At 39.0% G+C, this 20288-nt stretch overlaps 1 protein-coding gene across 3 annotated transcripts in view; it reads left to right on the forward strand.

Annotated features, from left to right (window-relative positions):
* The window catches only part of ARNT2 (aryl hydrocarbon receptor nuclear translocator 2), a 105659-nt gene that overhangs the window by 19802 nt on the left and 65569 nt on the right, over positions 1 to 20288 (forward strand). For 2 of the 3 annotated variants that reach the window (XM_042804110.1, XM_032982993.2), the window contains exons 2-6: positions 5165 to 5276; positions 11510 to 11557; positions 14617 to 14661; positions 17300 to 17513; positions 19726 to 19939. In XM_042804110.1, coding sequence (XP_042660044.1) covers positions 5165 to 5276; positions 11510 to 11557; positions 14617 to 14661; positions 17300 to 17513; positions 19726 to 19939 — 633 coding nt within the window. The remainder of the gene's footprint in view (positions 1 to 5164; positions 5277 to 11509; positions 11558 to 14616; positions 14662 to 17299; positions 17514 to 19725; positions 19940 to 20288) is intronic. The other variant, XM_042804111.1, reaches the window with a different exon arrangement.

The raw sequence follows: 20288 nt of genomic DNA on the forward strand, positions 1-20288 counted from the left end.
TTCAAAGTCCACTGAAGTCAGGGAAGGGATTTCTCCATCAGGCTTCAGATTTAAATCTGGCCCTGTCCATGCCTGGCATGTGTAGGTGAGGGGGTTATAGCCTGGGATGCCTGAGTGGCTGAAAACAGTGTGGTTAATAGAACCTTTTGTAAGATGGACTTGCAAAGTCTTGTCATGCACAGTGTCTGGTTGTATTTCAAAGCTTCACGGCAAGATGTATGGCTGTGGTTTGTGGAGAGGACCAGAGGAGGAAACACCATCTCCGGAGCGGTGTGATGCAGGCTCTGAAGATACCTGGCCAAAGAGCTGCTCTTCTCTGGGGGGTGTCTCAGTGAGTCGCAAATTTGCGTCAGAGATGAGTTAGAGCTGCATTTCATGTGGTGGATCTGGGCTGGAGGTCCAGGTTCATCCTTGTGTGTTGCACTATCGAGTAATTCTTGCTGTGATTGTGGTTCATGTGCACTTTCAAGGTATCCTTGTGCAGTATTTAGTTTGCTTCTTGTGTTTTGCTTTATGAACTGCACAGTAGCTGTTTTTTCTACAGATCTCTGTAACAAAGTTTGAGATGAACATGGAATTTACTGGAATAAATCCCTGTATTTTATCCCTGTATTTTTAATATACATTTGCAGATTCTCTTTTATTTCAAAAAGATCCCTGAATATTTTGGGGGTGACCTAGATGCAGCACTGGAGGAAAGCGTAATATCCAAGTTTGGAATGTTCTGCAGTGAAATTAATTCTGGACAGAAATGGAGGGACTAATTCTGCTGCTTTTACACTGAGCACTGATACTGTCCCTGGATTAGTGTGACTCCTCAGGGATCCCCAAGATGAACATGAGTATTAGTGGCAGGATCAGGCCTGTGCCCAGGCATGACAGCAATAAGACAGGAGCTGTTAAGTGTCATCTAACTGGAAGAATATCTGCTAAAGATTTGTGAGTATTGTGCTGGGGTTTTATTTTAATAGAACTTCTGTGTTCTTTGGGAGATCGCTAGGTAACTTCCTAACTTTGAAATTAGATAATGTGTATATTTTTGCAGCACCAAAGTGATTTCTGTTTGACACTAAGGAACTTCTTTTCAGTGTTTTTTTTTCAGAACACTGCCTTGATGGTTATAGATGATTTTCATGAATATTCAGCCTGACCTGGTTTTGCTTTCTGAACATTATACTCCTATGCTTATATTTTAATTTTCGGTAAAGTAAGAAACACTGGTTTTATTTCTGTTGGCAGGAGGAAAGTCCACTCTCAGAAGGTCCAATTTCAGAAAGGGAACAGCTTGTTTCCTAATGTTTGTTGCTGCTGAAACACTTCTGTGAACATCAGTGTTAACATGTGTCTGGACGTGGGTGTAGATGAGCCTGGAAATACAATCTTTGTGACTGTTGACCCAGCACACTTTTTTTTTTCGTTTTGTTTTGGTTTGTTTGTTTTTATTAATATATATAACCAACTTGACACCTCCTGCTTCTGTAGTGCTGGACTCTCATACTAGCTTAGAATAGCTTCATTTACTTTCAGGGGGGTTGCCCTAAATTTATGTTGATGTAACTTTACACAATTGCAGGTTACCCTTCTGACTTTTTTTTTTTTTTTAATTATTTAGGTCTGTGTCCAATGCACACTCTTTTTTAATTTTTATTTTTATTTTTATTTTCATTTTATTTTTTTATTAATGGTAATAGGTTCTCTGAAGTAGCTGTCTACCACAATATTTCTGTCTGAGATTCCAGTCTATGGACGTCTTTTTTCCACTGTCTCTCTTGTTTTCTTCCCTGAGAATGCACAGACAGGTAACTTCTTGGGTGCTTATAGAAGCAACTGGCTGTTCAATCAGATTTTTCTTCTGGTTCTGCCTTCCCAGATCGCTCCTCAGTTTTTGAGATAACATGTTTCTACTTTTCTGACCAGCCCTTTTTTATAAATGTAAACATTTCATCAAAGATCTGGTCCTTTTAGATGCTCACGGATGAGTAGAGATGAAAGTAATTCAGGAAGCAACTCAGATCCATTCCATCGTCTACCCAGAAGTTCTTGCAGCCTGCAGCAGGGATCTGCTCTGTTAGTGAGTAGGGTTTTCACAGCCACGGTCTAGTGCTTATATTTCTGCACAACCATCCAACTTTAATACAGCTTCTAACACAACACCCCATTGGCTGCAGCTGAGCAATGGCATCGTTTTGTCAGCTCTGTCCCTGAAGTCCTCTCATAGAGAGCTCCGGTGTCACTGTTTGTACACCGAGACTGTGCGTGAGGTGCTTCGCCACTTCCCTGGCTGCTCTCGCTGAGCCAGGACAGGTTCTGGGTGCTCCATGGTGTTGTTGCCCTTGAAGTTGCTTTTTTTGCTGTATTTGCCATGTGGCTTGAAAGAGACCCGATCCCATTGGTTTTTCCCTCTGCAGAACTCTTAATTCTGTTGTGTCAGGAAGGAAATCCTGGAAAGTTGACTGCTTTTGTTAGAAGTGTGTGTCCATCCTTGAGGGTTTTATGAAAGCTTCAGTAGGTCTCTGACATGGGAAACTGTGAAGTGGAAAGGTAAATTGGGTGTCTTTACACACTGATGTATGTGCAGGTCTGTCACACCTTCAGACTGTTGCATAATAGAAAGTTTTCTGATTTGAAGGGCCTGAAGCTTTCTTCTCTCTTAGTTGAGCTTTCACCTGGATTAATATCCCCTGATATTTTTTTTTCTTCTTGTGCTTATATCATGGAAACAAGTTGTTGAAGACATCCTTTTAGAGCGGTCAACTTAATGAGCTTGGTTTCATTCTCCCAGGACTGTGGAGCCATATTTAAAGGCTATTTTGTGCAAGAAGTTACTTTCTTCATTGCACTGTTTTTGATGTGCCATTCTAGAGATTAAGGATACCTACACAGTAACTTTTCAGCTTATACCCTGATAGACAGATGATCTATTTGTTGCATAATATTTTCTTTCAGGTGTTTTTGGACACTTATATAACTGTGCCTGTGGTTTGGCCATTCCTGTAGCCTTTTGGTTTTTTAAAAATTTTTTTTGTATAAAAAATACAGTTGATGGTTTTCCTTACTACTTGAAACTCTCAAACTACCCTTCCCTCTCATGTCTTCATACATTAAATGCTGAACATAAGAGCAGAATAACAGCTTGGTCTGTCTAGCCACAACAACCTAAATAGGACATCTGACCATGTCTTCCTGAGTTGTTGGTGGTGAGAGCAAGGGACCTATAGAAAGAGGTTTACTCAACATATTTTGGATGTATCTCTAAGCATGAGATGCATAATAGTGCAAGGATAGTGTTTTGTTTCCCGTTTAGTGATCTATAAAGTTACCTTAAAGGATTAGCTTTGACTTTTAGACTTTTAAGAGTAGATGAATCCAACCCTTGGCCTGATTTTTCATCATCTTTGTTTTAGATTGAGGAAAATGAGCTTAAAATAGTGCTGAGAGTTGATGTGAAATTGTTTTACTACTACTACTTAAAAAATCTGATCTCCTTGATGATCCATACTGAAATGTGTTTCTGAGTGACAGGGACACTTTGCAGGTAGATTTATTATGTTTTTTACCATCTGTTTTAATAAATGAGTGAGCAGAGCATTTCAAAATGACCTTCAATTCTATCCATGAAATGTGAGTTTGAATGTTCCAAGTAAATTATTGGCGTTAGACTGTTAAAGGGTGCTTATTCTAGAAATAGTGATTTACCAGTTGTTCGGATGCTCATGCCTTTATTTGTATGGAGATATGCTAATATACGTTAATGTAGTGTTTCCACATAGCAGCAGCAGCTTTAGGCACAGCGGGTCATTCTGTGCTGTGGTGTTGTAGGCAGAGGTCTCATTGTTTGTCCTTGCACACTTTGTTGAAAAATACTGGATGATTACTGTGCTCTGTTGCTTTTTAGTTGAAAAGGAGTTAATGAAAGTAAATGTACTAGAAGAAATTAATGAAATCAGTGAATAGATAAAATGTTATTGTTTGAAATGCATAATATTACATAATGTATTTATATAAAGTATGGCAGAGATGAAGTGCTCTCCAGACAAAATGAAAGAACATGTGTTCCTTCTTTTGTACTTACCTGTTGGGGAAAAAATAGGAGGGTTTTTTAACAGATTTGCTTTCCATTAGTAAATACGTTTATCTGTAGCTCCAGATACTCTGCCAAATTAAAAAAAAAGATAAGTTGGAAGGAGGATGCATTTTCTTTCAAGATAATTGTATGTTGTGACTAGATTTTAGTTTCAGAGTAAAGTATATCTACATTTTAGAAGTTTTAATTGCTTACACAGTTTACGAGAGTTGCACAGAAGCAAAACATGCCTAATCCATGGGATAGGAGAAAAGGGTATAAATATATTATTTTCCACTTTTCTTTTTTTGAAGTGTAATGAACTGTTATTAATAGGTTGTATTAATAGGTTGTAAAAGTACTTGCCATTAGCAGTCTGGAAACTGTTGTGTAAGGTGTGCTCTTGCTGTTCCTCAGATCAAAGTTTTGAGGTTTGAAGATCTCATTAACCTGTGGCTATACCCAGAGCACTGGCTAAGGAATGAATATCAGCCTGGATTTTGGGCTCAGTTCTACTTTGCAAGGCACCATGCAGAAATTCAGGAAGCCTTGAAGCTCTGCTAAGTTGAGTCTGGTCCTCTGAATGCCACCAGAATATAATAAAAACCAGTGTCACCTCATAATTCATCCCTGCTCTGAACTCTTGACCTCAGTGGTAAACTAACAAGTTTTTGAAGTTTAATTTTTTTTGGTACCCTGGTACCATGATCCACAGCTTCATTTGCTTTGGGAATGCAGCTCTGCATTTCTCTACAGGGTAGTTTAACTATTGTAAAAGGTTGTTGGCCTTCATGTGGCATCTCCTCTGAGAAGTAAAATTAGAAGTATTAGGTAAATTGAAATACAGAGGTGTACCTACCTGCAGTTCTATCTGTCTCCCAAGGCACTCATAATGGCTATTGACAGGACTGGACTTCTTTCAAGGGAGCTGTGAATCTGCTTGTCTTTGATAGGAGAGGTTTACTTTTCCTTAGAAATTAAAAGGAAAGATTTCTCTGCTTATTTTTTGAAAAGGCCTTTCTCTAATGTTGTCATCACAGGTTTCTGCTTGATGGTAATGAATTAAAGTCTTCCCCCCTGTTCCCTACCTCTGCATTACAGAAATGGCATCAGATATTCCTGGCTCGGTGGCCTTGCCTGTGGCACCAATGGCAAGTGGACAAGTGAGAATGGCAGGATCCATGCCTTCCAGAGGAGGAAAGCGCCGCTCTGGGTAAGCCATTTCTTTTTTTTTCAGGTCTGAAACTGGAAATGCCTGGTATTGAAAAAGTGCAAATGCACATATATGTGTATGTTTATCATGTAATGTTTATTATGTAAACTACATTTTGGCAATAGTCACTGATGTTTTTTCTCTTCAAAGTATCTGCAGCAATGTATCTTCCTGCAAGATCAAACTTGCTGATAAGTGTATTGTTTGTTGTTTTGTATGTTTCAAAAGACTTTCAGGTTTGGCAAAGCATCCAGAAATGGAGTTTGGATCCTGTGGCTGTTGTGCATGTAGTCAGTGCGTATTACCTACATCTGTTTAGTCTCAAAAGGATTTATCATGTGAATGAAGGTAGAGAGATGTGTTCTTACTTGCACATGCAGACTTATCCAACTTAATCTGAAGTTTGGACTTGGAATCTCTCACAGAGAGGCCTTCTGTTAAAAATGTCTCAGGTACAGAAATAGCACAGGCAGTCACTCTTCAGGGGTTGTGGTTTACGATACTCTAGGTCTCTCTGGAAATGCAGCATAGTCTGTTTCTGGGAGAAAAAGTCTGAATCAAGTTCAGCCCTTGCACTGACTTGAGGGCTCTGCTAAAGAAGAAAATTTGTTTTATCCAACTTCAGATGTTGGTGTGGTGTAGGGATAGTTTTTCCACATCACATTGCTCTGTGGCAACTCATACTAATCCTCTGTGTTAGAAGAAAAGTGTAGCAGGAGCTTCAGAAGAGCAGAAAACTACTCTCTAGTGTTAACAAAATCCCCCTGTTTTTATTAAAGATTGATCACAAATAAGTCTTTAGGTGATGCTTTCTCAGAGATACACGATCTGAGAGTGTCTGCAAAAGAGATTGATTAGTCTTATATTTAGCCCTAAATATGACAGTGGTAGGGCTTAAACAGGATTGATAGTGTGAGTAAAATCTTCACTGACGGACACCTAAGGAGAAGACATTATTCCTTGCAAAAGCTCATCTAGGGATTGTTCACCAAGGTATGTTGCCAGTTTCAGGTGTCTGCTCAAGTAACAGTGCTGGAGTCTCAATCCTGGAATGAATTAAGAAGGGAGACGGTGGACCTCACCTTGGATGTAGAGCTAAGTTGGTGTGACGTGAATGCTCAGGATGGTTGTTCCGAGGGGGTTCCTTCAGACAGGACAGTTTGGAGATTTACCCCCACTGAGTGTGCTTCATATGCTGACCTAACTGTATGAAACTGGTCTGAGGAGCTCCTGAAATCTGTCTTTGACAGGCGTCGCATTTTTAGTTTGAAACTCTTTAATGAAAAAGCCTTTTCAAAGTTGGACTCAGAAGGGAAAACAAAGCATTAATATCTTTTCATTGCTACATAATGTATATAACCATTTGTACTTTTGAGTTGAAGGATAGTTGATCTCTTTTTTAGCTCATAAACCATGTCAACTGTGAATACCAGTTTTCAGATTACTGTTACCAAGGGTTGATGCTGCTGACTATGAAATCTTCTGATTATATTAAGTACTGACATGATATTAATTGAAAGCTATGCTTTAGCCGTTGCATTTTAAGTATCATCTATTTGTGAGAATGTGGAGTGGGGGGAGGGTGGGAGGAACATGAAATCAAATTATTTTAAATGTATTTAACATGCAAATTCAGTGAATAATTTAGTACAGATTTGCTGTTACACCCAGACAGTGGTATTTTATCTGTGCACCATAGCTCTGAACTAATAGCCCTTCTCCAAGCCTGAGCTGAGGGTGCATTTTTTTTGTTTTGTTCAGTGGGTATGCATTCAGACCTTGAGGGAAAGAATGCCTGCTGTGTCTAATTCCTCCTTGCTTCTCTGTGAACAAAGTTGCAACTAACACTTGGTCCTTTCATTACTGTCCTGGTGATACATCTTTGTACACCTAAATCCTTGGGCATTTTAGAAATGAATGCTTTGTGTCAAACATAAAGGGATGTAGGTAGTGAACACAGTCATCTTTTCCAGCTTCAGTTATCTCTGAAAATTGTTTCTTTTCTCATAATTGCTGAGGCAAGCTGGCAGAATAATTGCTGTATGGACTTGAATGTAGATCAGTTCAAACTCATTGGCTATCCAGAAGGTGTTTCTGCCGTGTAGGCATTCAGCTTCATTGACAGCTCAGAAAAATATTTTTCCTTTCTATAAATTATACCAAGTACTTTATAGAAAAAAGTGTCAGCATAAGATAATGTACTGCAGTGGTTGATGACTACCCTAGATTAATATCAGTTCTTTATTTAATGTGTTTTTTCTTTAGGCTTTGCTGTATTAGAGGATATGGGGCTTTTTTACCTTCCTAGGTTAACTGTGCTTGGGGAAGGAGGATTAGCAGGTTTTTTTTTGACTGATTGGTTTACAGTTGCATTGGGTTTGTTTCAGTCTGGCGTATAGTCTTTTTTTTCTGACCCGGAACTGTAAGATGTAGAGAGATATGGGAAGGAAGAGACCATAGCCCACTGGCCTCCCTCCCCGGTTGTACCCCCTGATATTGTACCGAACAAAAGGCTGTAGTACAGATCCCCATCTGCCTCTCAGCTGCATCTGCTCCTGATCATTCCTGCTTGCCTCCTTCCTACGCTGTATAATCATGGCAACCCATCTTTTGACGTTTCTTGGGAATTTTACGTAATAATTTGGTTGCAATGTTCAAATCTTCTCCCATCTCTATTTTTTTAACCTGTGCAGGACCACCTTGGTGGAAGTTTGGGGTTTTTTTTGTATGAAGGTGTTTCTAATTAAAAATAAATATTTTTTTAAAGTATTTTTGTCATGTTATTTATGATACCCACACATCTTTTGAGGAAAATATATTTTAATAAGTGCCACATACATCAGGCCTTTTCATGATTGACATGAACAATATGAAAGAGGAAAACAAGATTTATGCTGTCTCTTCAAAACAAAAGAGCATAGTGCAGCTCTTTTTAAAGTCTCTTTTTAATGGGAATTTTAAATCAAGATAGAAGATACTCTTCCTGAAACTTCTGAAATGATGTAATTTGTCTTCTTAGAAGCTGCTTCTACTGTTTTGCTAATGTGCAATATAGTCTGTCTAAACAGAAGATCTTATCTGTCAGGGTATGAGGAGTTTGTTGGAATGTTATTTGTATGTGCTCTGGTAAAGGTTACAACTGATTCCCTATCTTTCACTCCACCTAACTGTAAAACAGACACAGTAGTTCAGGCAGGACATTGGAATCAGTGACTTTATACCTGAGATTTTTTTTTCAGCTTTTGAAAGTGTTTTTTTTTAATTTTGTACAGTGAAATGTGAAATTAGAAAATGTGTTTATTAACAAACATAGGACAGAGATACATTTGCTGTTGCATTTTTATAAGTATTGACATTTTAAATGAACTTTAATGTCCAATTTCTTTTTTTATTACCTTGCATTTGGAATAAAGTCAAGGTTTTTAAGTAGTTTAACAAAGCAAAGACATCATTAAAGGTATAGTTTGCTACAGTCTGGTACTGCACCCTAGGCATTCAGATTCTGACCCCACTACTAATGTGATAGGTATTACCTATGGATATTAACCCATCAAGATCTTCTAAGATGAGAAACTTATATCCAGACATCTAGATAAATAGGTGTGTTACTCCCACTTACTGCTTTGGAAGTAGGTATACAGCGTGCACAACAGGACCGAGCCTTAACTGTCTCCAGCTTCTCTGTAATTCTCTGTGTTATATTACAGTGATAATAAGCTAGACTAAATGCTGGAGAGCTAATATTTGATGGGGGGGGGAAGGTGTGTGGAAATCTATCCCTTAGCACTCAGCTGAAGTATTCGGCTGGAAGCTAAGAAAATCTACCAAGGCACTGGATCTCAGTGTATTGGAGTTGAAAGAAAGGAGTTATAAAATTAATCCATCCCAAATTAAATCAGCGTCTTATTAAATCACTGAAGAAAAGGCTTTTCCCCATAGACCTATATATTTTCTGCAGCCCTTTTCCCCCCGCCCCGAGTTTGAAACTGGAGGTTTCTCTCAGTTGTATTTCAGTTGCCAGTGAAACCAGTGACAGATATGCCTGATGTGATGTCTTTGTGAGTGGTTTCAGGTGGAGCCAGCCCAGTGCTGGCCTGAGCGTGCCTTCTGCTTGTAAACAAACAGCTCTCCTCTAACAGTGACTTGCATATTTTCGGTGTCGGTAGAGACATTGCAATTGAAACAACTCAACAGTTTGTTCTGCAATGTCACCTACAGGCACATTATTATATGTGGGGACGAAGCAGGTAGTTAAGAGGAGACCTTTGGCTAGATGATAATGCAGAAGTGTTGAATTGCTGGGACTATTGTATATGCAGCAGGTCTGGAGAAATTCAGGCTGCTGGTGCCAGCGCTGAGGCCGCTTCGGGGTGACAGATAATGCTGTGCCGGCTGCATCCTGGCTGGGCTGCAGGCCCGGTGGCGGGAGCGAGGGTGATGGCCGCTGGAGGTCGGTGGTGGTCTGCGCAAGGCAGCAGGGAGGTCACAGGCTTTGAAACCGCATTGGGTGATAATTAGATGAGCAAAAACATAATTTATAATGAAAATGATGATTGCATCAAAAAAAAACAAATTAAATGCGTATCTTTTCTAAGACTCTTTGGGGAAAATAGTTTTCTCTCTGCTTCCTCCAGAAATGAATAATCACTATTGCCATCTGGAAAATATTATTGTGGCTTTTCTAATACCATTTCCAATTCTTGTGCTTATTTGCTGCCCTCATCCTGATTGTACATAGATTGCTGTGACTCAGACACATCTTTTACAGACCAGTCTGTCTTGGTTATCAGTTAGGAATCAAGGCAGAATTGCTGGTCTGGCACTCATACTTCTCTATGCTGATGTAGTTTCAGAGAGCATTTCCCACATTCTGAACATACAAATCTGAATTTTTAATTGGTAGGTGTTTCTTTTAATACTGAGATAGAGGTTATTGTCACTTTGCAGGGTTTTTGCATTTAATATGACTTATATCTGTTGTTAATATGAAGAGAGTTAGAGACATGGAATCTTCAGTTGGATGAAGTTTTATTACACTGAAATGTTAGAAAGCTTAGAGTGTTAAAGAAAACCGACAAAACTGTTTGCAAAACAGAACTGTGATTTCCTATCTACAGAAATTTAAGTGACTGATCAATGTATTTACTTACTAAATTAAATATGCTAATACAGTAATTGTATATGATAATTCTAGATCAGATTGATTCTTAGGCTACCTTAATGGCAGAGTCATCCCCTTATAACTGGGATATATGTTTGTCAACCTCTTTTTAAAGGTTTAAAAATCTCTAAAATGCTTTGGAAATTATACCATTGCATAACTTTGTAGTGACTGAATATCAATGAGGAGACAATCATACTGCCTAACATAGGGAACTAATTTAGGTGGCTAATTTAGGAAGTTAATCTTCCTAATCTCTCTGTGTAAGAAGTGAAGAAAGAGGTTCCTGCTTTTTGTGGCTCCCTGGAGGAGTCTAACTGGAGGGCTGGGATTTGGCCCAAGGAAGGGCTCATCTCTTCTGCTGATCTAAGAAGAAGGTCTGGGACATAAACCAGGTAAGTTAGGTACACAGTAGATCCATAGATCATTTTAGTAATGACCACATGAATGCCACAAAGTATTTGCTTTCTGCAGACTGACTGGCAATTTGTGTGAAATGATTGGTAATATAGGGCAAGTCTAAAGAATATACCACAGTTACAATCAATAGCAGTGATGTAGATAATCCTCTTAGCAGGGAGGCTGGGAGTTAATTCTGCTCTACCTCTAACATGCTTTCTTTAGACTAGGGCTGGTCTGCTGGCCTGCTGTTTATTATGTGTACAGCTTTAGAACTTTATTTTCTTTATCCTTAATTTTAGTCCTCTAACAGAGTCCCCACTGATTTCTGTAAAATTCTATCAGGCCTAAGAGATATTACTTCTGACCATCTCACAAGAACTGCATTTGTTTAATATTTCATTTTATTTGTTAATTTTAACAGTGAAGATTTCTGTGGAGAAGAACAGTGATTTATTACTTTATTTTTTAAAAAAACTTGTATTCTTTGTATTCGTGGCATCTGGTGAGCTACTTTTAGGGGGTCTGGAGAATATGAGCAAGACTGGAATCTACAGTCATTAACAGCTCTGGTCAAAAAATAAATCAAACAAGGTTGAGAACCACTGGCTTGAATGTTCATGTTACCATTGCCAGCATCATGTTTACTGATTTGGAATTCTTGCCTTTACAGAATGGACTTCGATGATGAAGATGGGGAGGGTCCCAGCAAATTTTCAAGGTGAGCATTTACAAAGAGTTGGCAAATCACTGACTTCTTTCAGTGCAGAAAGACAGCCGTCTCACTACGGATGTTTTAAAGTCAATATGAATATGGCTGAAGAACTTGCCAACAATTTGACCTAAATTCTGGTTACTGTTTTTATCGGCTTCCTCTGCAAATTAGGCATCCTGGCAGAAATCTGCCTAATGTAGTTATTGGCTTGCAAAGCTGATAGTGTGTGTGTCATAATTTTGCTCTGCAGCTATGTCAAATAGAAAATTTATGATTTTTAGGTTGTTATTTCAACTGCTGTAGATGAACTTTGGTTAGACGTTGCTGAAGTTGTCTTTTTGCCACTGAAAATGAACTTTGTGTTGAATTTATTTCAGATGTTAAGTGCTTGTTAAGACAATATGACAGATCCTAGAGGTGTGGATTGTTTTTTTAAGATTAAAGCTCATTATGTACTATTAGGTGTAACTGTTTAGTAAAAATTGCCAAAAAAAATGTTAATTAACATGGAATATTCTAGTCTAGAAATAAAAACAAACATTAAAGCATCATTGCCATTTTTTCACTTTTCCTTTTTTTCTGGTCACACTGTTTGCATTTTTTCATTAGAAACCAAGCAGCTGCAGCGAGGGGTAGATACTTTGAGGCCTACAGATAAGTGCTGATTATCCAAATTGTAAGCAGCAGTCATGTTAAAACACAGCTGTCAGCATAGGATTTTAAAAAGATCTTCCAATCAGTCTGAAAGATAAATATGCTGAAGACGTGTTGTAACACCATATCATGACCTACTGGTCAAGACCAGGCAGCACCTCTGTTTAGCTGATGTCGTTTACAGAAGGGATATTCCATTCTCTGGTGTTAAAACTTGTGATCTGAGGGCTAGTCATAATGTCTGCTAGAAGATAGTGTTAGGGGAGCAAGATTTGTGATGAATGTGACCTGATTTGTGCCTGTTAAATGTCAGGGTTTCTAGGCACACTGGTGCACGTGCACTGGTCTCTTCCTGGCTTCAGCTTTTCAAAGTTTGGTGGTGGAGAGAGCCAATAGTTCTGCTATTTTTATTGAAGAGGTATGCTGTGCTTAGACTCAGTTGATTTTAGATGTCAGATCAAAATCTGATATTTAGATCTTAGATGCTGTAAAAACCCCAGAGTGTTCTGCTTTTAGAGAGTACAGAAAAGCAGTGCAGAGACGTCCAGGGACATGTTCATACATTCTCTTCTAGCTGTGCCTTCCTTTTAGGACTTTTGCCTTCTCCAAGTTGCTCATGTGATTGACTCCTAGCTTGTCTCAGTCAAAATTATTTGGTTAGCAATGAACTGCTGTTTAAATGTTTTAGCTAAAGCAGCTGGTTTTGACTGAAGTGCTTGAAGAAACATGCACGCAGAGAGGTCATCGGGGAGACTGGAAGGGAGAAAACAGTAGTTGGAGGTAATAGTATCTTTAGCTCAGCCAACCAGACAGGATGAGTAGACAAGCCCCAAGCTAGTGGCAGCACAGGAGGTAGTGGTGTTAGTACGGTACTCCACGTGAGTTAACACACCTTGCTTCTCAGGGACTTCCAGGCCAGCTCAGGTACCTCTGCATGGCATCTCATCGTCACGTGGAGGCGTTGCATGTACTTTTCACATATTGGCATGTGGCCATTCTTCACTGTCTTTTTGTTCAAAATTTTTTGGGCTTAGTCTGTTCTGTGGTCAGAGTCAAGTGGAATAAAGTGGTGTTTTCACTTGAGTGTTTTGAGGGTGCTGGTGTTAAACATGACATAGAAAGAAATACAACGCAAGTTTTGCTTAAGCTTTGTCTTCACTGTTTGAATGAGTCTTAGTGAGGAGGGAAAACATGAAACCTCATAGAGGAACTTACACAGTTGGGGTACTTAAAATTCGTTTAATTCATTTGAAAAGAAGAAAAAGTTTATTAGTTTTTTAGAAAAGTAAATATGTTTAATTATGCTGTATTACTTTGTTAGCTAATACATGGGACCTTCATAGGCTGTCTGTTGTAATAAATTACATAATTTTGGAAAGGCATAATTCTAATACAAAATCTCCCTTGACTATTCTTGAGCAGTAATACTCTCCACTTCTAGAAAAGCCATTAGACTTATTTTTTTATTTTTGAAAAACTACATTTTCTGTTTTGGAACACACAGTTTGGTTTCTCCAAAAGTAAGATCTTTTTCAAACAAAAGCATCTTTTTGTAACTAATGTAGCAAAATCTAATTTCAAATTTTTAGTATGTTTTTAGGAAAGGGGAAGGAGGAGCAGCATGTCATTTTTTAATGAAATGTCACATTGCTGCCTGTCTCTGGGACAGTGCTTCAGAAACAATGAAGTTTTAACCTGATGGGGAAAAAGTCCCGTTGATTTGGATTTCCACCATGCAAGTTGCTGCCAGTACACCGCACATACATCTAACTTCTGTTGATTTGGGTAGGAATGAGGTACCTATTTACTCCTAGGGATTTAAGCCAGTTTTAATTTCACTTCTATTTATCCAGCAGTTTCATCTGCCTGACTGACTTTTGCCAGTCTTCCCAACAGATGGTAGAGTGTCTGTACCTACTAGAGCTTTTTTCTGAAGGTGTCTATATAATGCCTTGCGCTTAAGCGGGTGCCCTCCCATGTTATCTGTAGACCATCAGTGCCCTCTGCTGAATAGAGTGAGTTGTGGTTGCAGTCTGGAAAAGATACAGCTCTTTCACTTCCAACACAGCAATGAATACTTCATGCGCTGCTGTCGATAAAAGCTCAGTGGTTTCTGTAGTGGTGCTGGTTGTTAAGTTTCCCAAGCAATAAGTGTATGTCAAAGTGTTTGCATAAATCCACTGAAATGTGTCTCCAACTTTTTTAAATATACAGATGAAGCTTTTGAATCGGCATGGCTTGGAAGTTTCATCAGATTCTACATTTTCTTTGCTTTATCATTCTCATGCCCTCATTTTTCTTGCTGTTATTTGTAATAGTTTGCAGTTGTGAACCTCTTTGCTTTGTGCTGCGTGTTGACTATCATGCAGTGCATAACCCTTGTGGATTTACTGACTTTTTTTTGTTTCTAGGTATGATGGTGATCAAATCTCTGGTGATAAGGAAAAGTTTGCAAGGTAGGCGTGTTCTGTAGAGCTCTTCTGCTGAGAGAAAAGAGGGGGATGTTCGTGTCCAAAAAATCTCAGTAGGTGTGCCATAGCTTAGAGAGCTGGTTATTTTGTTTCTAGGTGGGACAATGATCAACTGCTGGCACAGAAAGTCTAGCCAGGTAGGAAAAAGGAAAATCTAATATGGTTTGCCCCCATTTTTATTTTATATGAGGCCATTCTGAGTGATCAAAAGTCACAGGGGTTAGCTGATCAAGAAATGTTTTAAATCAGAAATACTAACACTGGACCTAAGTGGGTTTGGATCAGCTTCTGCAGTCTCCCAAAATTTAACATCCCTCCAAAATTTCCATATAGAAACAAAGTTAGAAATGACAGAATTAGGACACTATTCTGTATACATGTTTATGAATGCCAAGGCAGGACAGACACTTTTGGAAGAGGAGCACAGCCCCTCTTTTTCCTTTAAGGGTTTAAATTTGAACTAATTTCAGGGAAGTTTCACGGTTTTGTTTGCTAGAATGTTTTCATGGTCAGTTCATTAACATACTGTTACTTTTTAGCTTTTATGATCATAAATGAAATGGACTATTGGATATTCTTCTCTTTCTTCTCAGAAAGTTTTGAAATCTCTATTTAGTCTTTATAATGGTTGTTGTCAATGTCTAGGAGTACTAAAATATTTTAGTGGCAGACAACATAATATATATTTATAAATGTAAAATATATGTTGGTTATGTGTGTTGTTTGTGACTCTCTCTTTTCTTGTTCACCATTTCTGTGAAAATGCTGAAGTTAGAGCAGGCTTTCATCATGTAAAAATGCATTTTTCTTCCCCTTGTCCATATTTGCATGTATATGCTGACATGTACACACATGTGCTCGTATGTACATGTGCACTATCATACAAGCTGATTTGCTTGTGTATGTGTATACGATCCAGCTCCCCAAGGCACTGTTCTCTCCTACATTTGTGCAGACCCACCCAGAAGCTGTTTATCAGTTATTTGAAATTGAAAGATTCACTATTACATGTAATAGATAGTTAAGTAGTGACCTTAACCAAGGGACTGGCTGTAATTTACTGGATGACCATGGGCTATCATTGCAGGGAACCATAGCTGGATTTCCTGAGTATCAGATAGTAAGCATAGACATCAGTAGGAATAATAACTCTGCATGTAGCCTTAACAAGTAGTGTTTCTGGAGGCAATGCCTCATGCATATGACACCTATATGTGCAGTGGCAGATGTCACATTGTAAATCAGGGCAAGCCCATGCATTCCTCTGTTTCAGGAAGCAACATACTACAACTTGGATTCTTTCCTGACTTTTAAGAAAAGCCTCCATTATTAAACATAGACAAAAATTGTGCCAAGCCCAGCTTCTGCTTTCATGATCAGTCTTCGTAACAGTCAGCTTCAAAGAATGTTGCAATTTCTTTTAATGTTGTGTTATCATATCGGTCAATGCTGGTGGATTCTCCAAGTGATCACCTTTCACATCTTGTTGGATCAGCCAGCGATCCCACAAGAAAATGCCATGCACAACTCATTGAAATCAGTGGAAGATGCTGCTTTGACACCCGAAGCATCATGTACCTGTTGTGTACTTGTATTTAGCTGCCACCTGACAGGTACAGTATGGGAAAAATAAGTGCTAGGTACTGATGTATTGCAGGTCCATTTGGACCATTTCAGATGTATATACTGGTGTAATTCCTTAATAATTTTCAAGCAATGGTGATTTACAGTATGGGTAAACTCAGATCTTCAGTTCTGAAAGACTTTGGTGACTCTCCATTTTGAGAATTCTCAAATTTGACTCACCACTTCAATCATATGTTTGCTATAAAGGATGAGAACATTGGAGCTCAGCTTAAAGTGGGGCAGCATCAAGTACTGCCATTGTTATTTCCCTGCTGTGCTAGATTGTTCTTGAACATAAATTCTGATCTATGTCTGACAAGCCAGATGTTTACTTGCTGTCTTTTGTACTCATTTTATTTATTTACTGGCTGAGTGGTTGGTGTTTTTTTTAATGTACTGTTACACTATATATGGCCTCAGCCTGCAGTCTGATCCTGTAGGCATGTAGTGTCTCCCTACAGGGATATGGGATGTTCCACACAGCATTACAGGACTGGAGGTCTGTGTTGTCATTGAGTGGGCTTTTTTGTAAGTCAGTGCTGACACTTACTGCTGACCTGATCCTACTGATAGTGAGAGGTTTCCTCTGAAAGAGACCTTTTATAAGCAGATCCAACACCTTTAGGAAGCTGTGAGATGCATCACAGCAAATTTGGGAGTTTTTCTGGAGTTGGTAGTTGTCAGTTCCTCATATCCTTATTTAATTTTTTATCCTTAAACCAAAGGAGATTAAACTAGTTAAAAGATTAAGGCCACAAGCCAATAGCTAGAAATATGGGTTCTTTTCACAGCTATGGGCAAAACATAGTTATCCTTCTGTGGCCTGAATTTTCTTTCTATGAGGGATAATAGTGCTTAGCTTTGTAAAGCACTTTTCTCTCCTGGGGTGAAACCGGCAAAACGAGTGCGAAGTATTGTGATTCGTTACCTCCAGTTGAAATTCTTACACTGATCATGTCTGTTTTTCTGTTGATTTGATGTTTCTTTAAATGTTCAGGGAGAATCATAGTGAAATTGAGAGACGCAGGAGAAATAAGATGACACAATACATCACCGAACTGTCTGATATGGTACCCACTTGTAGCGCATTGGCTCGTAAGCCTGACAAGTTGACAATTCTTCGGATGGCCGTTTCACACATGAAATCAATGAGGGGCACTGGAAACAAATCTACTGATGGAGCTTACAAGCCTTCATTTCTTACAGAACAGGTAGATTTTTTTGAGGTGTCTGTTTTCTAAGTTTGTGGTCTTAAAAGATGTGAGGAGATGCTGAGAGGAGTAGAGTGTTAGTTTGATCCTTCGCTGTTGTGTAGTAACTGATGCAAGCTACATATCCAAGGTGTGAATACAGACAATTTTTTGTAACTGTTTGGACTTAACTATATGACAAATCTTTCTCTCTGAAGCAGCAAAATGGACATTCTCATCATTAAGATCTGTCCATCTGAAAAGCAAATCACTTGCTGCTTCTCATCCCTGGAAAGGAATTTTCACCTCCACAACTGGGTTCTTCCCATCCTAACAAAGATTCTCTAAAATATGTAAAAATTAATTTGAAAGGACCTGCCTTTCCCTCCTGGGTTTAGAGGAAGGTTAAAAACGTTGTTTAGTCTTAATGCCTAAGTTCCTGGCAGTTGAACTGGACAGAGATGAATCCCATCTGTACTGGCTGAGGTACTTCCTTGGTTACATTTTTGATGGAAGAAGGAAGATGCACCCAGTGCTCGAAGGAAAACTGTGTTTAACTGAGCACACTGAAAATTCCTACCTCCTTCATTGTTTTTGAAGTCCTTTGGGTGTAATGTGCATTTTTGTGGTCTGAATGATTTAAGCACTTACACATGTAAGTTATGGCTAGAGGCGATACTTCTTTCTATTAGAGAAACAGCAGCTGCTGCTGACCTCTCAGTCTTCACATCTGTACTTACTCTGGCTTTCCTGAAGTATGTTTCTGGAGGGACTGTGCCTTTCAACTGGTTGTAGGAAGGCCCCCTAGTCACTTCTCATTGCAACTTCTGGGGTTTTTTTGAACCTTTCATCATGACAGAGTTTATCTTCATCTTAATTATGTGTGCAAAACAAGTATTGTTTTCCTCCGTATAGTACAGCTAGCTATGCAGTGACGTTTTTTATTTAGTAGGTGGTTCAGAATTGATGTGCTTTCTTTAAAATAAAGCGTCAGAAGTTGACAGTCTGTTAAGTGTTTCTTCAGATGAGTTGCCCATTTCTTTAATAGAATTTACCAGATTATGATCATCACCTTAGCAGCTAATACCTGCCACTTGTGCACCAGCTGTGCTGAGCTGTCTAACCTGGAATGAAACTCAGATTGTCTAAAGCTCTCTGTCTTGAGTTCCAGATGCAGTATCTTAACAAGCTCTGGTGGTTACTGGAGCCATCAAGCAAAGGCTGTTGGAGCTTGTCTCCCATGAATTAAAGTGGTAGTTATTATCCTTTCCCATGGGAGGTTTTCAAGCTACTTCTAAGCAAAAGTAGCATTTCTGTATCATGCACACAAACACCCTTGTTTGCGTGTGCAATTCAAGGTATTGGGTGTCTAGACCCAGTGAGGACCTAGTGAAAGTGAGGGACAGAAATACCTTGCTTTAAAGGCCTATGGTCCCCCTTCCAGTCCCCATGTGGGATCAGGGCTCTGGGTGCTGCTTCTCAGGTGGATGTGTTGGGTGTCTCAGGACAGAATTACCCAGGATGATGAGCAGGGGACCATGTAAAGAAAAAGCCAGAGGGAGTGGTGTTCCAGACCCTGCGGATCTCTGAGGCTTGATATTCACAGGCTGAAAAAGGAAAGCAAGAAGTGATATAAGTGATACAACCTTGTTGTGTAGTGGCTTGGGCTCCCTATTGGGAGGGGAGGCTGGGGATTCCTGTCCCTGTTCCCACTACACTTTCTGCCTCTTATCCATTGACTGTTTCGTTTACAAGCAGGGCTCATCCTGAGGTGAAAAAGAAAAAGAAAAAAAAAAAAAAAAAAACACAAACCCGAAGGACTTGTTGGTTTCTTTCCAATGAAATGATTCAGGACGATTAATTAAGGGATGAGTTTGCCATATGAGTTATAGATGTTCATTTCCTCTGTCTGTACTCTTAAATAATTTTTTTTTTAATGTTAGATGCCTATCACACAATATGCAGTGAGTTGTAGCTACTTACTTTTCTTAAAGTGCATTGAGGTTGCCAGATGAAAGGCAATAAAGGAAAACAGTGTTGTTTCTTAAGATCAGCAACTTATGGCTTGCTGCAAATCTGGTTGTGTTGTTGTATCAATACTACAGTGAGAATTTCTGCCTAGGTTGTGATCAGCTACTAAGATTGCAAGAAAAACATATTATTTGGCAGTGACAGGTGTGTTATTTAATTCTCTTTTCTTGCTGGCATTCTAATCAAACCCTTTATTTGGAAGGAACTGAAACATCTTATCCTGGAGGCTGCAGATGGATTCCTGTTTGTAGTTGCAGCTGAGACGGGAAGAGTCATCTATGTATCAGATTCTGTGACTCCCGTGCTGAACCAGCCACAGTCTGAATGGTTTGGAAGCACTTTGTATGAACAAGTTCATCCAGACGATGTGGAAAAGCTGCGAGAGCAACTATGTACATCTGAAAACTCTATGACAGGTCAGATATGTCTGATGTATCGTTCTGTGTGCTATGGATCCCTGCAGAGTTTTTCTGATATTCAAAATGTCTGTTTTAAAAATGAAATTCAACAAGATAAAACTGCATTTTCTTGCAGACAGTGCAGTAATGTAAATCTTTTGTGTGACTACATTTGCTTCCTATTTGTTTGACTTCAGTTAAGCCACCTTTATGTAGCTCTGCCTTCAAACTTTTGGTTTGGGTAGGTTTGGAATCTGGATTGTTTTCAGGCTTGGTCTGGAAATCTTGATTGTTTTCCTTTCATCCTCAATGAACTTGTGACTTCCTTACAAATATGTGTTTCTTTAGGGCAGTGTTTATTTTGAAG

Source organism: Tyto alba, unplaced genomic scaffold (genome assembly GCF_018691265.1).
Source record: "Tyto alba isolate M040663 unplaced genomic scaffold, T.alba_DEE_v4.0 Super-Scaffold_41, whole genome shotgun sequence".
NCBI lineage: Eukaryota > Metazoa > Chordata > Aves > Strigiformes > Tytonidae > Tyto > Tyto alba.